The sequence below is a fragment of the Serinus canaria genome, chromosome 17 (assembly GCF_022539315.1).
Source record: "Serinus canaria isolate serCan28SL12 chromosome 17, serCan2020, whole genome shotgun sequence".
Classification (NCBI taxonomy): domain Eukaryota; kingdom Metazoa; phylum Chordata; class Aves; order Passeriformes; family Fringillidae; genus Serinus; species Serinus canaria.
In genome coordinates this window covers 7472381-7485498 of record NC_066330.1, presented here as the reverse complement: position 1 = coordinate 7485498, position 13118 = coordinate 7472381, and the positions used below count along the sequence as shown (strand labels likewise).

At 51.0% G+C, this 13118-nt stretch overlaps 1 protein-coding gene across 1 annotated transcript in view; it reads right to left on the bottom strand.

Moving 5' to 3' along the window:
- Window positions 1-13118, bottom strand: part of ASTN2 (astrotactin 2) — a 299849-nt gene that overhangs the window by 262882 nt on the left and 23849 nt on the right. The window contains exon 2 of the mRNA XM_030231263.2: window positions 11712-11899. Coding sequence (XP_030087123.1) covers window positions 11712-11897 — 186 coding nt within the window. The 5' untranslated portion in view covers window positions 11898-11899. The remainder of the gene's footprint in view (window positions 1-11711; window positions 11900-13118) is intronic.

Here is a 13118-nt window from a genome sequence, read left to right as displayed (position 1 = left end):
GAACCTCGGGGCATTTGTGGAGCTGAAGCCTGAATTTCCAGGAGATGCAGCAAAGCTGAGCCCTTCCCTTTCTCTCTTGAGAGGTGACAACAGAAGCAAAGACAAGGTTCTGAGACACAGCCATACCAAAACTGCTCCCTAGGCTTAGCTGCTCCACAACCAGCCCTCTCCAAAGGCCCTGGGAGAAGCTCTGCCCTGCAGGTGCTGTGCCCAGGCAGAGCACAGGGGCACAGAGCTGCTCCTGTTCCACCTCACAGCAGCTCTGCCTTCACCCACCGACCTGGCAAGGACAGAAATGAGGTGTTTAAGGGGAACAGCTGGCCAGGGCACAGGTTGTCCCCCTCCCCAGTGGGGGAAATTGCCCTGTCTCTAGGTCAGAAAAGGGCACAATCCAACCCCCAGCAGACTCACAGCCAGCACGCCTCCCCCTCCTCTCCTCCAGCTTCTGCTGCCCCAGATGTCCCTGCCGTGTGTGCTGCCAACAGAGCCATGACCTTGGCTGCCCTCAGCAGCACCCTTGGGGCAAGCACAGGATGGGGCTCCCACCTCCCCTGGGATGCTCTCAGCAGATGTCCCTCAACCCTGAGCTTCCCCTGCTGCCCTCCAGAGCAGAGCCAGGAACCCCAACACACTTCCCAAGGGGTGACAGCAGGAGGGAGCTGGGCAGGGGGCAGCGTGGACATGTGGGGAGGAGGGACAGCAGGAATTTGTCCCTGGAGTGCTCCAGCTTGCCTTGAGCCATCCATGCTGAGGCTCTTCCTGCTATCCCATGGGAGCATCATGCTGCTTTCTCCAGCCCAAGCCTCTCCAGCCCCACAGCAGAGCTGGCTGCTCCTGGGGAGCCTGGGCTGGCTCTGAGGGGCTCTCCAGCCCGGGAAAGAGAGAAGATGATTTGGGAGCTAATTTAGAGCTTGCATTTCCTAAGTCTTTTCAGACACCAAGGCTATTGGCAGGCAGTGTTACAGCCCCTGCCAGCCTCAGCAGCTCTACAATGTCCTTCCCTTGGCAAGGGCAGCAGTGGGGAAAAAATAACACACAAAAAACAAGGGACATGTGATGGAGAGCTTGGCTGAAGGTTCCCTCCCCCTGGTGATCTGTGTGCCAAGGAGGAAGAGCATGGGGGAAAAAAAAGTTTTAAAATAAAAAAAACCAAATTAAAAAAAAATCCCAAATCAAAACCACACTCCTTTTTTTGCTATATCCAGAGTATGGCAGGAGGTGAGCAGATAGAACCTGAAGGCATTGCTTTGTTGAGGCCAGGATGAAGCCATCAGCCTCCCAGCCAGCAGAGGGAAAGCAAGACAGGAAGGAGCACTTGGACACAGCCTCCCTGCACCCCACACTGCTGTATGGAGCCCCCAAAAGCAGCACTCACCCCCAGCAATCCCCCAGAGATAAATGATAAATGATAAATGCTGCTGGGTTCACACTTGTGCCAACAGGACTGAGTGCATGGGATGAAATAGGGATTCTGCCTCAAAATGTCATGGCCCAAAAAGGCAGGGTGGGCAAAGCCTCTGTCCTCCCCAGCACGTGCAGACCCCGTGGGGGTGGCTGAAGATGCTCAGGAAGGAGCTCACCAACACCCAGAAAACACCCAGGGTGAAAAACCTGCTGCTGGAGAATGGCAGCAGCTCAGGGAATGACAGGATGAGTCCAAATATTTAATTAACCATGTTTTTCAAAGGAGAAGGGAAGGAAGGGACTGATCAGAAGAGCATGGGGACAACCCCAGCCATCACAGGAACAGCCTGATGGCAGCACTCACACACAGACCCCCCTGTCAGGGTGACAGCTGAGCAAGGGGGGATTCTTCCTGAGGAGGGGTGTGCAGCCCCACCAGCCACTGCAGCAGAACAGGTGATGGGAAAACACTCCAGCATGGAAAGGAGGGAGACTGGATGCCAGCAGAGACACAAAGAGCAGCAAAGGCATGGTCAGGTGAAATGTGATTGTTTTGGCAGAAGCACACAGCACGTGACTGTCATTGACCTGCTGGTTTTGCATCACATCAGCAAGCTGGGCACCAGCTTCCTCTGCAGGCTCAGCTGTCCCAGAACAGCTGGGAAAGTGCTGCAGGCAGCCCTGGGAGCACAGCCTGCTCACCTGCACCCACCAGCACAAGGTGGGGGATACTGGGATAGAGGCAGCCAAACCCAAAGCAGTCAGGATCCTAAGGCAGGAGCAGCTTGGTTGAAAGATCTGTCTTTGTGTCACTAAAGCCTCCCTGCAGAGCACACTGAGGCTGAGGGAATGCCCACGTGAAACCCCTGTCCCTGTCAGGAGGGGACAGCAGAAACACAAGCCATGAACAGCCCTGCTCATCCCTCCCTTCCCAGCACAGAGGGCAGAGGGGAGAGAAGAACCAGGTCACTTCCCTTCTCTGGTTTGACGAGGCTATTCCCCAGCTCCCAGGGCTCAGCAGCAGCCACTGGAACACTTCGGACTCCTCCTCCTCCCCTCGGTCCCCAGACAGCCAGAGGAGGAGCTGGGCTCTGTGGCAGAGACAGTTCAAGTAGACAGAGAAGAAAAGGAGAATCACAGCATTCATCCAGCACAAGCCACCAGTGTCCCAGGTGGATCTGGGAAAGGGTGGCCCTAAACCAATCCCAAGGATGCCTCAAGGCAAAGTCAATTGTCTATAACCCTGAGCCCAAGATTGCTGCAATGTGGAAAATCACAGCCAGGGCAGCAGGAAAGCTCAAACTGGCCCAAGGAATGGCTGGTGAGGAGCTGCTGCCCAGCTCCAGCTCTGGGAGGGGAAATGGAGACCCCTGACTCTGCTAAAGCATCAGTGGTTTTGCTGCCATCCACCTGCAGGGTTCCTCACCTTCCATCTGAACAAAAAGGGAGAGGTCTCCTCTGCCCTGAGGAGCTAAAAAGGAGGCAGCTAGAAGGGAAAGCCACCAGTTTTCCTGTTGGATAAAGGGAAACACAATGAAAAAAAAAATCCAAGCCCTGAAATCCACATGCAGCCCAGCAGGTCTGGGGCTGATGTTCCCACTCACTCTCTCTCCAGGCACTGCCATAAATCCAGCCCTAGAAGCACCCACCTGAGGCAAAGCCGAGCCAATCAACCAGCTCCCTTCATAAACAGTTATTTTCCTGCAGCTTTGTATAATTGGATTTTAACAATAAGCACAACTCCATTTTTTTCTCTCTCCCCTTTTCTTTCGCTGCACATCCTGAGACCTCGTGACGAGGCTTCTGCTTGGAGCTGGCAGAGACCTTTTCAAAGCTGAAACAGAGCTCGTTCCCCCTCACCCGTGGGGATGGAGGAGGGAAGGAGGAGGTGGAGGGGGAGCAGCTACAGGTAAAAATAGCCATACTTGGCCTGATGTTGCTCCCAATTAAGCCAGTGGGAATTTTGCCCGAGTTCCAAAACAGCAAGACCCAGACACACAGAGAAAGTGCTCTGCTGTAGGAGCAGCCAGAGAAAATCATGGATATGTGAGCTTCTTCCCTCTGTTTCCTGCTGATGGGAGTGTGAGCATCCCAGCCCCAGGGCCAGGCACTGCAGGGGCTGCAGGCACCCAGAGGGTGATGATCAGACCCTCAGCACCACATCTCCCCTGCTCCAGGCACAGCTACTCCACACAGAGCCTGGAAAGGTTTTTTTTTTTTGTTTTTTTTCCAAGAAGGGTTTATCTGCTCAGACAGTTTCACATCAGCTGAAACTAAAGTGTAAGTGGTTTTGGGGAGGATATAGAAAGTGTTGAAGAGTAGAAACATTTCATTCTGACACTTCCCTGAACAAAAAGCGCTCTGCCTTTTCACGGCACCGCGGTGCCTTGTGAAACCAAGTCCAATTTATTTTTAAATGGGAAAAAAAAGGAAAGCCCAGACTGAGAACAAATATATTTCTGGGGACAAACATCATATTGCATTTCACCCTGTCATTAACACTTTACTCCCATCTTCGGGCTTTGCCAATCAGCTGAGAATTCAGCCTTTTGTGGTGCTGTGAGGGAACATCTTTCACAAACACCTTGAAGCTGTTCTGCATGAGGCTGGGCACAGTTCACCTTCACAGGAGCCAGAGCCTGACAATGACAGCACTTGAACGGGTGCAAACATTTCCACCTCTCATCCAAACATGAGGAACAACTGAGAGGAGCGAGAACTGCAGATAACACAAGGTTTGAAAGGAAAAAATAAAAGGCATTTTGCTGCTTGTCTGAAGACCAGCCCAGCTTTCAAGCCCACAGGGATGTGAGAGCTGGGTGAGGCTCCTCGCCCTGGGTCAGAGCCCATATTGTACCAACAGAAAGATGGAGATGATAATATTTCAGCTGGGACTAAAGCACAGCACAGCCTCACCAGTGAGGAGACAACACCCTCCAACCTGCCAGCATTCCCAGGAAAACACTCTCCATTGTGAGGTACAACCTCAGAGCCAGGGGACACCCACACCCAGCCATCGCTGGAGAAGGCAGCATCCACAGGAGTTTTCCTGGAATAACATTCCCTGACAATTTTAATGCCATATGTACTTTGGAGCCTGGCAGTTTCAAGCAATTAGATCCAGGCTGGGAGCTGCAAAGTATTTCTGTGTTTCCATCAATGTTTCAAAGGTACCAATCCAGTACTCCCAGCACTTTACACACAGGATTAGCACAGGGCTCCCACGTGGAATTGCTCTCTCCAGGAGCCCAGCAGCTCGGTCAGAAGCAACCTGTGGAGGAGAGGGTTGGAAACCAGGAGCTGAGGCAGAGCTACCCCGCTGAAGCCCAGATTTCCATCTGCTTGTCCCACACTGGGGAAAGAAAAAAACACCACCAAAAGGTCAGGCCACCAGCTACACCCTGCAGTGCTGTGGATGTGAGTATTTTTCCCAGACAGATGGTGGGAAGGGAAAAAGTGAGGAGGAGGAAGGAAGGGAACAAGTTCAAGACAAGCCTCTGAGATCAGCAAACTGATAAAAATACCCTGGCAGTGCCTGGCAGCACAGAGGGACCCGGCCAGGGGTGAAGGCAGGCACAGAGTGTGTCCCACCCCATGCCACAAGCTCACACTGCTCTGCTGCTCCTCACCCCACTCCCCAAATCCTCCCTTTGGTGTTTTTTCCTCCATCTCCTCATGACTTCAGCATCCCTTTCCCATCTCTCACACCCCTGACAACCTTGGCCACTTTTCCAATGGGAGTTTTTAGGTTTTCCCTTCCGTGCTCAATTCTCTGCACGTCGAGGTTGGGGAAATCTCCTCAGGCTGCAAATCCCTCCCACACCCTCGATGCCATCTGCAAAACCCAAACCCCTTCCCAGAGCTTCCCATGGCTGCTTTTCCCTCCAGTTTTCAATTGCTCTGGGGATGAGATGAGAAAGTTAAGTTTGTTGCTCAGTTCAGATGAATTGAGAGTATTTATTCAGCCTTCCTTTATCAGAGATGCAAATCAAACACTCCAGTTACATATTTTAACACAGTGGGGTGGAAAAAGTCTGATGGAGAGAAAGCCATAGAGGGTCTAATGTATTCACTGGAGTTAAGGTGGAAAACAGAGAGAGACTGGTGAAAAATTATCAGCATAACAGGTGTCATTGTCACAAAAGCGACAATTTGAAGACAAATCCCCCAAAATTAATTCCCTAAATATCAGAGCACATCATTAACTACATTTACTCCCTGTTTTATACCAGCTCTGCAAAGGAGAGTGGAGAGGAGGGGCAAGGTGTGTGAAAGAGGCTCCTTCTCCCAGACAGCATTAAAATGGAAATGGAACTTAAAGCCAAAGCATGTCCAATTCTGGGAAAGAGCAGATGCCACCACAGTGTCAGGGTGACAGGAGTGGGAAAGAGCAGATGCCACCACAGTGTCAGGGTGACAGGAGTGGGACTTTCTTCCAGCATGGACCAGCAACAACTCCTCCGTGCCCCAGTTCCAGTGCTCCTGCATGACTGGTGGCTTCAGCTTCCAGCTGGGCTGAGCTCCAGCCCCCTGAGCCTGCAGGCACTCAGCCCCTCTGAGCCAGCAGAGATCCATCCCACCAGTCCCTCAGGAACCCTCAGGAAGCTCAGGGAAGAACTGAGGGCCACTTTCAGCAGCATGGGAAGGACTGGTGAAGGTCTGAGCACAGAGCCTGCAGCTCCCATCGCCATCCCAGGGATCTGGGGATGCTTGTCCACCTCCACATCAGGGTGGGCAGCTCCTCCTCCTCTCCCCACACATGATTCTCACACAGGGACATGCTGAACCCAGGGGGTTTAGAGCTTTTCTTTCAGGTTTTGGATTTTTTTAAATAAAAACAGCTCATTGGAGATCAATTTAGCTTTTTAATACCTTTCAGATAAGAAAATCTGCTGCAGCAGCAATTCTCTCCCTATCTTAATTAATTTCTAAACACATCACAAGCTGGAAGTGCATGTTTGATGAATCTGGTTGACCTCCTGGTGCAGAAATGATGACACAGATGTTGTGCCTTCTTCACTACCTCATTACTCATGTCACACCAGGGTTTTTTTCTCCCATTGAGCTGGCTGACAGGAGCTCCAGTGCTGCCATCAGCAAGACAAGCTGCAAGGAGCCAGAGGAAGCCTTGAGCAAGGTTTTGCATCTCTGGAGAAGCCAAGTCCACTGGTGCTGCCAGCAATCCCATGCAAGATGGGGAGGGAAGGAACAGCACCATGCAAGGTGGGGAGGGAACAGGATCCACTGGGAAGTTTTGCACTAAGGAGGACAAAAAACTGCAGGGTAGGGAAATGAGAAACCCCACAAAGAATGGCCAACCTGAGGGAATGCTGGGGCTGAAGGAGCCCAAGGGGGATGTGCCCAAAGCCCAGAGGATCTGGGGTCACCCCTGAGAGCTGTTTGTTTGGGACAGTGGGAATCAGCCCAGCTCTGAGAAGGGTTTCAGCCTCCTCTCCCCTCCCATCCAAGCTGGTACAAGCCCAGTTGCACTGGGATGATGTTATATCCACCTGTGGGAAGGAGAGTAATCACAGAATCATGGAATGGCCTGGGCTGGGAGGGAACTTAAAGCCCATCCAGTGCCACCCCAGGGACACCTTCCACCATCCCAGGTTGCTCCAAGCCCTGTCCAGCCTGGCCTTGGGCACTGCCAGGGATCCAGGGGCAGCCCCAGCTGCTCTGGGCACCCTGTGCCAGGGCCTGCCCACCCTGCCAGGGAAGATTTTTTTCCTAAAGGTGATCAGAGCTCCTAAAGAACTGCTTGCTCTTGGAGATACCTTAAGGAACTGGAGAGCTGCCCCAGCCTGAGGCAGCCCCAAGGGCCCAGGACACACCAAGGGTGCACTGGGGCACAGGATTCCTTCCCAGCTCCACCTCAGAGCAGGATGGGAAAGCAGAGGGAAGAGTTAGGAGCACAATTTACACCCAGCTCCGGGGCTGATGGAGCACAGGACCAGCAGCTGATCATTAGGGAAACATCAGGATGTATGGGAAGAAGAAGAAAAAAGGAAACTCCACAAATATGAGTTAAAGAAACTCCTCTGGGAGACCTAGAAGCCATGAGATAACTTGTCTGCTGCCAGCACAGCCAGCAGAAAGTGGGCATTAAAAATAAAAAATAGTAAAATAATAACTTTTTTATTTTAAAAAAGCGGCCTGATGAGGTCTGGTCACCTTTTACTCCAGACACTTTATTGGTCCCTTGCAAGGTGATGGCATGAGATGCAACAAGGCTTTTCCTCATGACCACTCGCCAAAAATCCAGCTTATTTCTACTGGAGCTGCAGCAGAGGCAGCACAGAGCACATTTCTAAATCTCCCAGCATGCAGGGATGGTCCTGGCTCTGGTATCCCATGTAAGAGAGATTTATTTGTTTTACTGGCATCACTCACAGGAGAGGGAATCCCATCAATCCACCAGCAGGATGGGATGGGGCTTTGCATCCTCTTCCCAAACCTGCATCCCCACACTCACAGGGTGCAAAGGGTCAGTGCAGAGATAAAACCTGTCTGTCCCACCCAGAGCTTGACCAACAACCCCTCCAGACACAGCCCCAGGGCTGGATTTAACACCACACAAAACAATAATTAAACTGGGACACCAGGCGGGTGGGGAACAACAGAAAAAATAAAGCTCTCTTATGTTTTGGTAAATTCAGCAATTTACAAGGCTGGAATAATTAGTGGTTTAAAATGTTTTGACACAAGCAGCCCCAATAATCATGATAAATCATATCAGGCATATGCCCAGATCCTTGAAGTGACAGATGACAAACAGAGCAGCGACAAGATGCTCCATCACACAGGGAATCATTGAGTTAATGGAAGAATTATTGCTTCTGAAATCCACTCTAGTCCCATTGTGGGGAACATTCCAATTTATCAAAGCCAAATGAACATTAATTGCTGCAGCCTGGTAAGTTTTCGAGCTGCTGTGACCTTCATTGAATTTTAATCCAAAACAGATAAGATTTACTTCCACACAACAGGAAACAACACAATTAAACCCAAATGACAGCTGAGATTATGGTGAAAAAACACAACAGGCATAATGACAAAAATATTGATTCCTTTCTACTTGACACTGTGCTTAAAAAAAAAGGGTAAATAAATAAAATCTTGCATTTGCGTATTTGTTTTTCGTTTCCCTTTATCCCTTCTTTTCATTTGGGAGACAAATTTCAGATGCTCAAGCCAAGAGGAAATGGGTGGCAGAGAGTAATGGAGACTGAATTCCCTTTAACTGCAGTAATTAATGTTATGTCTCATTGGGGAGGGATTAAGAAAACACAGTTAGGAAAGGAAAAAAAAATAAAAATTAAGTATTATCTTGTTGTCAAAGATGCCCTTGAGCTCGGGAAGGGAGGTGTGAAGAGGGTGACAGTCAGTGCTTTGCAGGGGTGGCCACAGGGACACGGGCCATGGACACTTTCCTGCTGCACTGGAAGCAAACCAACCCCAAAAAGCCAGGGATTGACAGCCAGAATCACTGGAAAGAGGAATAAACCCAGGATTTGCACCTCCCTGGAGCCCCCATGCAGCACAGAGGGGGTCTTGGCTTTAGAGGCAGAGCAGGAGCTCCCAGCCAGGCCATAAACACCTTCAGGAACCCAAGCAGGCCCTGCCTTGGAGATGTCTCACTGCCCAGTCACTGTGCCAAGTGCTCTCTAACAGAGGGATTAACCAAATCCCCCAGGCAAACCTTCCCCAGCTCCTCTGAATCAGCTGGAGCACGAGGAGAGAGGTAAAAGCAAGTGTTAGAGCCACTAAAGGGAGATGAAGGAAGCACTTTGCCATGTCCCCTCCTGTCCCCTGGGGTGGGATGCTGGGCTGATGATGGGCAGGGCACACAGAGCCTGCGTGCCAAGGCAGCACTGGGCTGGGCTGGAATTCTGGCCACAGCAGGGATGGGGGTTTAGTTCATAAAAACCCACACAGGAGACACTGGGCTTCCTGGTGGGAAGGGGAAGGAAAAGTATTTGGGAAGGAGGACACAGGTTGTATCCCCAGGCAAAAGGGATATGGACATAGAGGGTGTGGGGACAGGAAGGGAGACCCAGGGCCCCCCTGTGCCAAGCACAGCACAGCCAGGGAGCCCCACTGCTGGGGTAGGAGAGCTCAGGTGATGGGGACCCTGTGGGATGTGCTCCAGCTGGGGTCAGAAAAGGAGATAAAGGAGTGGGAAAGCAGTCCAGGGACCTGGGTGAAACATTCCACCCAAGAAACAAATAGCTGTGTCCATTTTATTTCCCCTACAGAACTCCATGAGGCCTCAAGGAAGGAAAGAGAAAAAAAAAAAAAGGCAACAAACCAACAAAACAGAATCATCTTTGCTGGTAACTCAAAACTTGGCTCGGGTTCACTCAAAAAGTTAATGAACCTTCTGAAAAATCTGGGCAAAGTTTCAAGCCTGTGCTGCAGTCCTGACCCAGGGAAGGGATCTGCAGGGCTCCTGCCTCCCCAGGGACACGTGTGCAGCCCAGACCCCATCCCAGGCCCAGATCCATGCCCAGGACCTCAGCTCCTGCTGCAGGGCATGCCAGGATTTATAGAGACAGTGGAATTACAGCTGACTCTGTGTGGCAGGAACAACTCCTTCTCCCCTGTTGGTTTTGCAGGAGGGAAGAGAGGTACAGGGCAGGAATTAGCTCTCACAACAAAGCCATGGGTGCTCCCATGCCACTGGCAAAGCACATCTTCCCAGGCTAAGCTGGGATTAGAGGCCAGACCCATTCCTGTGACATGGCCAGCAGTGCTGTCAGCTCTGTCCCCTGGCACTGCTGCTCACCCATCCCGAGGTGCAGCAAAGGAAGGCTCTGGTCAGGAGCTTCTCAAAGGAACTCCCCAAGCATCCACTCACAATTATCTCCTGTATTTTAGAGATCATCTTCAGCAAGGGCTGAGGACCAGGACTGAATCTCTCCCTACTACAGAAAATCTGCATTTCAAGCAGGAAGCACCAGGCTGCAGAGAAAGTGTCACCTCACAGACACAGGACAATTCTCCAAGGCTCAGGTTTGCCCACAACAGCCACACAAACCCATACTCAAACCTCCTGCCAGGGATGGAGCTTCTCACACCCACACATGCTGTGCAGTTTTCTTTCTTTGTTCTGTCTCTCACTTGTATGTTCAGTCTCATTTTCCAAGTACATAGTTCTAACCCTTTCCCCCTCTCCAACATCCCATCCCACTGACAATCCAGCAGGACATAAAACCATTCCCCATCCAACTCAGTAAGATGCAGCCCCCAACTCCTTTCCCTTCTGTCATCCAGCACCTTATCTTGTCCCACAGCCTTAATGCAAAGCCTCTCTCCCTTCTCACATGCACTCAGTGCCAGATCTAAAGCCCTGCTGACGAGACACTCAAAAAAACAGATTTAAGTTGTAAAAGCCAAATAGCTGCTTGTTCAAATTAAAAAAAAAAAAAAAAAAAAAAAAAGTATTTGTTTAGCCATTGTTTCTGTTCCTCCTTCCAAAACTAAGGACAGAAGCTGTGGAGATGACCCAGATTCTAAGAGATGAACAGCTTCACCTTTTGCAGAGGGTTGCTGTGTGGGATCCTCAGGCCCTTAAAACACTTGCTTTGGCAAATGAATGGCACGCACACACACTGGATATACCAACCTAACTTCTTGTTTTTCTGTATCTTATCCCAATGGATTGAAGGGACAATCCCATCTTACAGATGGAGCTCTAAAACACGGAGGAACCATGGCCCAGATCCAAGCATGTAGGCAAGCACCTCATATGAAACTGAAACTTTAAAAGGCAGCACAGCACATAAACAGTGCACTATTAAAAGGTCACAAACACCCCAGATGGAGACATTCAAAGCACTGCATCATCTTTTTACTTTTAGGTCAGAGTTGTCCTTTGCAAGAAATGCTGCAGCCCTTACTCACTTCACAGATAAACTTCAGCTTCACAAAGAAATGGCCAAGCCCAACATCTTGCCTTTGCACAATGCCCAAACACAAAGACCAAGCAGAAGCACTCCACTGGCACTTCACCACTTTCCAGCACAGACAGGAGGAGCTACAAGGATCATTGTTACCCTCCCAGCAGCTTCTTCCCCACACTCTTTTGCTTTGGTTAATTTGCTCAGAAGATCAAGCACAGTGTTGTTTTTTGTTTGTTTTGTTTTTTTTTTTTCCTGGCCCATTCAAACACATCTCTCCCTGTCTGGAGACCCAACCAAGAAGGGACACAAACATCAGCAAACCAGACTCACCCCCTGCCCCTCACCCCCCTCCTCCAAGGGGGTCCCTCCATCCCTCGGGTGCCACCAGCAGCTGGGACTCACCATGACTGAGATATGAAGGATGTGCATCTGCTCCTCCACGATCTCTGAGGGCTCCTGGAGGCTGGGTGGGGTGGCCCTGGAGAGCTGCTCAGCGCTGCTCATGGACACGTGGAAGTACAGGGTGCCATTCTCCAGCCACTGCTGCTTCCAGTGCACCAGCGAAATGTCCGACACCGTCCCCGACATCTCTGCAGGGACACAACACACAGCTCAGGGTCAGCTTTCCCCACCATGCCCAAAGGTGGTGTTCTAAATTATCAAGGAAATTGGGACTTTTGAGTCTTACCCCCAGACCTGCTTGTATTTCATTTTAGTCTCTACCTGTTCCTTCCCCTATTTATGAACAGAAATGTTTGTCTCCCTTGATAAAAATCAAGGGGCTACAGAGTGCCTGGGGATTTCTAGAACAGGAAGGCAAGAACAGCAAATCACACAGGATGCCCTAAACCTCCTGTGGCTTTCCCAGGAAACAGGCTGGAAGAAGCTCCCAGGGAGCTACAGCCAAGCCCAAGGGAGTTTCATGGCCCAGGGAAGCCACTCAGGGCCAGACAAGGCAGGGTGCAGACACCAGTACACACTTTGCTGGCATTTACAATGGAAACCTCCTTCCAGCTGTGAGGCAGCAGCACAGCTGTATCTCAGCACAGACTGTGAGCTCCAGCAACAAGGGAAAACCTCCAGGCTTGACAAACATCTATGGACATTGGAGCTGCACCTGCCAGTCACCTTCTGCAGCTTCTGGTGCCTTTACATCCCACCCAATCCTGATTTACAGCACACTCCACCAGCCTTCCCTGACCTAGGGCACTGCACTGAATTGAGGGGTTTGGAGAACCCAAAGGGCACCCCCAGACCTGCAGTCCCTGGGGAGGCAGCAGCTCCCAGCCTCAGCTGCAGCCCTGAGTGGGCCAGGGGCACTGACAGCTCCACAGCTGCCCAGCACAAAATAAGCCAAAATATTTCTCCTTCCACCACATCTTTTTTTGTGTTTGTTTTTCCATTTCCAGCATAAGCAATGGGAAGAGAGACAGGTCTTCATAGTCACTGGGCCCACAGCTTCAGCAGCTTTGAGGAAGACCCAAATTCAATTTCCTCCTCTTTGGGGAGAGACCAGGTCTGAGAGCCCCTGACCCACTGCCTGCAGGTGTGTCTGCCCCAGAACAGTCAGGAACACAAGCTCAGGTACATGAACAGAGACAAGGTTCTCCTCCTTGGCTGTCAGTGAAGAGGACAGCACTTGTTCCCCTGAGGGCAAAGCAGCCAGGAAATGCTGAGGGCATTTTGCATTTCATTACCCAGAGCCCAGCTGGGCAAAAGCACATCCAGTTCCAGCTCCCAGTGGAGAGGAAGGAAGAACAAGCCCAGCTGAGGCTGTCCTGAGGAGCCTCCCACACCTTGCAGGACACG